This window comes from Hibiscus syriacus, unplaced genomic scaffold, assembly GCF_006381635.1.
Source record: "Hibiscus syriacus cultivar Baekdansim isolate YM2019G1 unplaced genomic scaffold, ASM638163v2 tig00112453_pilon, whole genome shotgun sequence".
Lineage (NCBI taxonomy): Eukaryota > Viridiplantae > Streptophyta > Magnoliopsida > Malvales > Malvaceae > Hibiscus > Hibiscus syriacus.
In genome coordinates, this window is record NW_024063336.1 from 26806 (window position 1) to 34708 (window position 7903).

Sequence of the window (7903 nt, forward strand, 5' to 3'; positions counted from 1 at the left end):
TGAAATTGAGTTATTAACTCATCTAGGAGCTTTTAGAAGTTAAGAACAATATTCCTAAAACTTAGGAATGGTTTAGAGTCATCCATAAGCTCTAAAACACTAACCCCTCCTAAAACCCAACCATGGCCAGCATGGCCAAACTCAAAGGTTGAGTGCTTAAATTGAAGCTCTAGTGAAGAGGATTTCAAGACTTACATTCACAAACCTAGATGAGAAAGAATAGTCTACAAAAATGCCTTCTTTGCTAGCTTCCACTAAGGAGAAAATGGATAAAAAGGAAGATATAAAGAAGACAAGGAATGATGAAAAGAAAGATACATTTTCTACATAGGTGACTTTATCTCATTTGAAGATTTCAGGTTTATTTTCAAACAGGGGTCAAATTGGAATTTTATTCCTTCCGTTTTTCATCCCATTCAAAGACACCATTTTTAATTCATAATAGGCTCAACTCAAGCCCAAAAAACTTCATGAATGGGCATGGGCTTCTCACAAGCCTAATGGGTTTATTAAATTCTCTCTCGGGTTGGCTTGAACTTCTAACCCGAAAATCGGGGCATTACAGAAAAGGCGTCCATTAAGATCTCCAAAAATTATTCTACTATATCATAGAAGATGGCCAACATAAACCTTTGAAAGGTAGCTAGAGCGTTATAAAGTCCAAAGGGAATCTTTCTAAAGTCGTAGGTATCATACAACCATGTGAAGGTTATTTTCTATTGATCCTCTAGTGTTATAGCAATCTAGTTGTACCCATAATATCCATCTAAAAAGTAATAAAATGATTTTCTCACCAATCGATCCAACATTTGATCGATGAATGAGAGAGGAAAATGGTCCTTCTTAGTTGTCTCGTTAAGCTTTCAACAATCCATGCAAATCATCCACCTTGTGACAGTTCAGGTAGGTAGTAGTTCGTTATCCTCATTGCCCACCACGGTCACACCTCCTTTCCTGGTTATAGATTGTATTGGGCTGACCTACAAATTATTGGATATCATGTAAATAACTCAAAAATTGAGCCATTTAATGACCTCCTTCATCATCGCCTTCTTCATGACTATATTAAGCCTCTTTTGAGGTTCAGTAGAATTATTGTGGCATTTATCAAGAAGAATTTTGTGCATGAAAAAAGTAATACTTATACCCATTAAGTCAGTAATAGTCCAAACTAAAGCTTTCTTATGTTGGGCTAAAACATTATCAAGCTACGTTCTTGTTCAGGCTTAAGACTAGAAGAGATTACCACATAGAAAGTCTCATTGCTACCTAAATAAGCATATTTAAGGTGAGATGAAAAAGACTTTAACTCTGAAGTTGCATGCTCAAGTAAGGGTTTTGGATGAATAAATTCAGCATAATCTAAGGGTTTAAATTGCTTACCTGGTCTAGCTATGAGTAAGTTAGACTGTTGCAGCTCCATGTCTATAACACATTGACACTTCTCAGAATCATCCACATATTTGATGGTGTTGAATACATTGATGGTCACACTTTGATAAGCCACTCTCATGGTGAATTTACCCTTCTCGTAATCAATTAGAATCTAGCTGGTGGATAGAAATGGTCACCTCAAAATGATAGGCAAATTATCATTGGCTTCATAGTCAAGGATGAGGAAGTCAGTTGGGAAAACAAATTTTTCCATCTTCACTACGACATCTTCAATTCTCCCTTCAAGTAAAATGTGCGATCGGTCTGCCAATTACAAGATAATAGTAGTTGGTCTCGCATTTCCCATACCAAGCTTTATGAACACCGACTTGGCCATTAAATTCATATTCAATCTAAGATCGCATAGGGTTCTCCCCATATAATTATCGCCTATAGAGTAAGGAATGATAAAGCTGTTGAGATCTTTTCTCTTTGGTGGCAGCTTACTCGGCATAGAAAAACACTCTTTTGATGTATAAACACTTTCATATTTCTCAACCTTCCTTTTCTTGGAGACAATATCCTTGAGAAACTTCGCATATGTTGGCATTTGATCAATGGCCTCTAGGAAAGGGACATTGATGTATAGTTGGTCAAGGATATCTATAAATTTCTTAAATTGAAGGCCTTGATTTTGCTTCTTCAATCTTTGATGGTGGGGTGGTGGGGGTCTTTCTTCTTCTTCTACTAGTGGGGGTCTCTCTTTTGTTATAGTAATATTATATCTTCCATTAGCAGATTCACTTGTCAAACCCTCATTCTTATCCTTTTCTAAAGGTTCATATTCTTGCAACTTAGGTTCTTTTTGCACAATCTTGGGGTTGAGATCATCTATTTTCATCCCCTCGAAACTTATCTCCTTGGCTAAGTTGGGTGCCACTCCTTAAAGTGAGTGCACCACAATGCTCCTTTTCATGAGCCTTATTGACTTCATTATCACTAGGCAAATTGCCTTGGGGAATACATGTAATGCTTGAGTAATTTAACCCACTTGGTTTCCAAAGCTCTCAAAGATGAGTTATGGCTTTGCAGCAATGTTTCTTGGCTTTTTAATAATGCTCATTGGTTCTTAATAGATGTGTAATGATCTTGCAATAGAGCCTTTGTAGTCACCATAAAGTCTTGGAGAGTGACTTCTAAAGAGTTAGTGTTTGATAAAGATGTTGACCCCTTGTTGGTGTTTTTCCAAAGCATATTTTATTAAAAAAAATGGGGTTCAGTCAGATTTTATTAATGATTCAAGCAACTTACATTATTGGCTCCTTGATTCCCCCATTAAAAATTTGGTTGATGATGTCATCTTGGGTTATAAGTGTTCGAGTAGGAGTTATTATTGTTCCTATAGAAATTCCTTACATAGTTGGTAAACTCATGGTTTTTAGGTCACTCGCTCACATGATGATTGCCACAGCAAAGTACACATGAAGAACTTGCCACCTTGACTTTCTTCACTTCACTAAGACATTGGAGATTCTTCAATATGTTTATGATTGTTGATAATTGAATTGAAATAGAATTCTTAGCATCCAACTCAAATGTTCCTTGAGCCTTCCTTTCTATTCCTAACCTTGAAGAAGGAAATTAGTAGTCATTATTTGATATTCTATCAAGTATATCAAACACTTCTTATTGTATCTTGTCTAGAAAAGTGCCATTTGCTGAAGCATCTAGGATCATCCTTGTTTGAGCATTCACACCATTGTAGAACATATCAACTTGTATTCAATCATGAAATCCATAGTTCGTGCATTTGTGAAACAATCTAAGCATTTAAACAATTAACAAAGTAAGCATTGAAAGATAAAAAAACACTAAACCATTCATTCAACAAAAGCATAATCATCCATAATAAACTCGAGAAAAATAAGTTAGTTTATGGCAAGGCTAGAATCAAACATCTTCAACATTTGTTTCATTACAACCCAACTAGAAAATAAGAATGAAAATCAACTAAAGGAGAAATGAAACTCCCAAGTTTGAGCTGATAAATCTCCAAAAGAGTTATGTTTTAGATCCTTTTTACATAGGTTAAGTTTTCAATGTAGAATTTTTAGGATCATATTTAGATTTATTTTAGCATATTTTACATCAATTGCATATTGGGAGTGAATTGTTGGTACCTAGGCTGATTTTAATATTTCTTTTGTAAAACTGATGTTGTTACATTTATAATGTTGTAGTTGTTTCTGAGCACCGATACTGGACTAGATTACCGAGACGATGTGATACCATTTCTAAGTCACCAACAACTTGAGAAATTTTAGGAATTGATAATTGCTCACAGCTGCTGCGGGATAAAGGCTGGAAATTGAATTTTTAAAAAGAAATTATCATAATAAAAAGGATTTTCCTATTAGTGGAAAGTTGACTTTGATTATCTATAAATATAACATTTTCTACACACTTTAGGATCTTGGAAAACCCTATCCACCTCCTATTTTCTCTCCTACCATCTATGGTCATCTAACAATTCTATAGGGGAGTACAACAACAGTCGGGGAGCACTTCGTGCAGCAGCAGCTATCAAGTGGAGTTCTATTTTATTTTTGTCCTTTTGTTGAGATATAGAAGGGCAGAATATTTAGTTGAATAATTATGTTATTCTAGATGTTATTTGTTTTTTGAACATAAGGTGCTTGATTAAATGTCTCTTGTTATGTTTTATGTTTAAACTTTTTTTATGTGCTATCGTGCTTATGGGAATATTCTAGAAAAAAATTTATTTTTTTTGTATGTTATTTATATAGTTTTTAGAAATAAAAGTTATGGGTTTTACATACTATTTTTTTGCAACATTGGTGTTTGTGAAAAGCAAATTTTGTATATAGAAATGTATGTTGTGAATTGTCCAACATTGCTAACTGTTTGATTAAATTGGATTAATGAAGGTTGATTCTTGTTAATTGAATGGTGTTAATCATTATGAGACACATGATTGCATTGTTTTAATCATATCCATAGTGGGAAATTCCAAATAACACTTGCATCCATTAAATATTTGATATGTTGCTCTCCTGAATATTGTTGCACTACCTGAAACTTACCATTATGATTTCTATACTTCGTTATTTATTTCTTATTCCATCATTCAACTATACATCCTTTGAAATCTTTCACACAACTCTATTGTAATCTGTTTTGCTCTCTGTAGGTTCAACATCCGAAGCTTTTATAGCTTCCACTTTATTACTGGATACAATAGTGTATGCTTACACTTTGTTGTAGCATTATCATAGCATCAAGTTTTTGGCACTATTTTTTAGGAGCAATTGTTTTACTTTAGAGTTGTTTCTTTGTTTATTAACTCTGTTTATTTTTTTGAAGGTACTTATTTTTTTCTTCTTGCATAGTTTTTCTGGTGCATGACTCGTAGCAACAATCAAGACCTAGATCCTTTTGATCCTGAAATCAAACATACATTACGTGAACATCGTAGACAAGATGCATGTAATTGACCAAACATGGCCCAACATGGTGATGATAACAACGCTTTGCCACCAGTTCCAAATGGCGATAAAGAATTAACAACTGGAAATGGAGTTAACCAACTACATTATTACAACATTGACGACCACCACAGACCGATTAGGGAGCATGTTGTGCCAACGCTTTATTACTTATATCCTAGAATCTTTCAACATGTCATCCATGTTGCCCAGATTAATCTAAAGTCGATGATGTTACAGATGTTGCAGTCAATGAGGTAGTATAGTGGTTCATTTGCTTAAGACCATAGAGCACACCTTAGAGCCTTCATGGAGGTTTGTGACTCATTTATATAGCAATAAGTTCTTAAAGAAACCTTGAAGCTAAATTTGTTTCCCTACTCACTATGTGATAAAGCTAAACTATGGCTTAACTCGCTGCTGCCTAGTGTTATAGCATCATAGAATGAGTTGGCACAAAAATTATTGTTGTGTTTCAATCCGCCCAACATGAATTTCAAGCTGAGGAATAATCTCACATCATTCAAACAATTAGAGAATGAGAACCTATACGAAGCTTAGGAGCATTTCAAATACTTGCTACGTAAATGTCTGATACATGGATTCTCGCATTAGATGCAAATGGAAATGCTTTATAATAGATTGAATATGCAAACACGCATGGTTATTGATGCTTAAGCCAATAGAGCATTGCTGGATAAAACTTGCAATGAAGTTCAATGCCCAATACGAGGAACATGTTTGGCAGATGCAATGTTGCAGTAGTGGATAATGACGTCTTCAATTCAATGGCTTCACATATCACAACATTGATAGACATGATTAAAAAGTTGAACAAATCAGGGGTATATGTAAGGTAAAATATACATCTTTTGTTAATTGTATTTATTGTGGTGATAACCATAACTTTACCTAATATCCATAAAACCCTGAATCTATCTATGTTTTGAGAAATTACAATAAGAACAACAACGCAAATACCTGTGGGAACGCGTACAATGCCAACTTTCACAACCATCCAAATTTGTCTTAGATGATTCAAAATGTTGTGAATCCAAACACAACAGTTCAATCAAATAATCAATAGTATTACCAACAGTAGTAGCAATACAATCAAGAGATGATGCCCTAGCATCAATCACAACAACAAGTAGTCTAGCAACAGTATCGTCAGAATTATCAAAGAAAGCATTCAAACCAAGCTTTGACCTTAATATCTCTTGAATATCTACTAAAATAATTCATTTCAAAAACTGAGGCAATAAATCAAAGATATGAAGCAATGGATCAAAGGAATGAAGCTTTGATCCAAATTCAATAAACATCGCTGAGGGTATTGGAAAATCAAGTGGGACAGTTAGTGAATGTTATGAGTAATAGGCACCAAGGAACACTACCTAGTAACATCGAGAATCCAAAGACACATGGGAAAGACCATTGCAATGAGTATTATAAAGCCATCACTATGAGAAGTTGTCTCCATATTGAGAAGCCTACTGAGGAGCATAAGAAGAAGGATGATGATGGGCCTAAACAGTAAGATAAAGGCAAAGAAACAAAAGTGGACCTTGAACCAACTGTTGATGTTACAATAAAGGAGACAAGATAGTGTAGTAATTATGGGACAATGCCAGCAGTAATACCAACAGCACTATCTCCTATTATACCACTACCAAAGCCTAGACAATTGAACTCAAGGCCTCCACCACCATTTCCCCAAAGATTTAAGAAGACCAATGAGGACCAACAATTTAAAACATTCATAGATCTGCTTAAATAATTAAGAATCAATATCTCGTTGATTGATGCCTTAGAGAAAAACCCGAATTACATCAAGTTTATAAGAGAAATTCTTTCAAAGAATAGAAGACTTGGATAATTCAAAATTGTTGCACTCACCGAGGGATATAGTGTTATATCCACAAGTTGATTGCCACCTAAGCTTAAGGATCCATGGAGTTTCACTATCCCTTATATTATTGGCAATAAATTTGTAGGCAAAGCATTATGTGATTTTGGTACTAGTATTAACCTCATGCCTTTGTTAATTTTCAGAAAATTCAGAAGTGGAGAAGCAAGGCCCATTACCGTTGAGAACATGCTAGTTTGAGTGGACAAGTTCATTGTTCCCACCGACTTCATTATATTGGATTGTGAATCTAACATGGATGTACCGATTATACTTAACCGACCCTTTCTTGCCACCGACCAAGCTTTGATTGATGTGGGAAACAGAAAACGTAACTTTCTCTTAAATGATGAACACATTACCTTTAATGTTTTGAATAATGTTTAATATGGTGATGATAATTCTAAGTGCCACTATATTGAAATTATTGATGTTATTTTACAAGAACACTTGGATTAATGCCACAACTTTGATGTTGTTGATTGTAATGATGTAAGAATAAAAGAATGTAAGCATGATGAGATTTTCTAGGGTGACAAAAATTTTATTCTACATGTTTAGTCATTGGACCTTTCAGCGAGGCCAATTAAGATTCCTCACCCTTCTTGTAATACCCCAAATAATAGGTCAGTAATTATTTTGAAAGGAATTAAAATTTGGAAGACTAAATTGAATAAGTAGTAAATTATAAGAAATGATTTAGAAATTTTATTTAAGATCAATTATTAAAAATGGAATATTGAAAGGGCATTTTGGTCCTTTAGAAAGAAATGAATTTAAAAATTTATTTTATTAGGGATTTAAGATGAGAAAAAGAGGAAAGTTAATAAGCTAGTTATCTTTCTTCTCTTCTCCTTCTTCCCATGATCACGTGCTCTCCCCATAGCCAAGGTAAGTTTTCTTTGAGTTAGTTTATTCTCTAGTTTATGGATAAGTTTTAAAACCTTAAGTGATATAGAGGCTTAAGGAAAGTTCAAGGATGATTAAAACTAATTGATTAGTGAAATATTTGAGATTTAAGAAAATGGGTTTTTGAATGATATGTTAGAATATGAGTTTTTTATTGATGTTTACTAGTATATTTGACTTGTCAAAGAAGTAAATAAGATATTAA

The 7903-nt window shown here is 34.0% G+C and overlaps 1 protein-coding gene across 1 annotated transcript; it reads right to left on the minus strand.

The window, feature by feature from the left end:
• Positions 1–1705: 1705 nt before the first annotated feature.
• On the minus strand, positions 1706–2275 carry LOC120179790. Its single transcript, XM_039185280.1, has one exon. The coding sequence runs from the start codon at positions 2273–2275 to the stop codon at positions 1706–1708; it is 570 nt and encodes a 189-aa protein (XP_039041211.1).
• Between the last annotated feature and the right edge of the window lie 5628 nt (positions 2276–7903).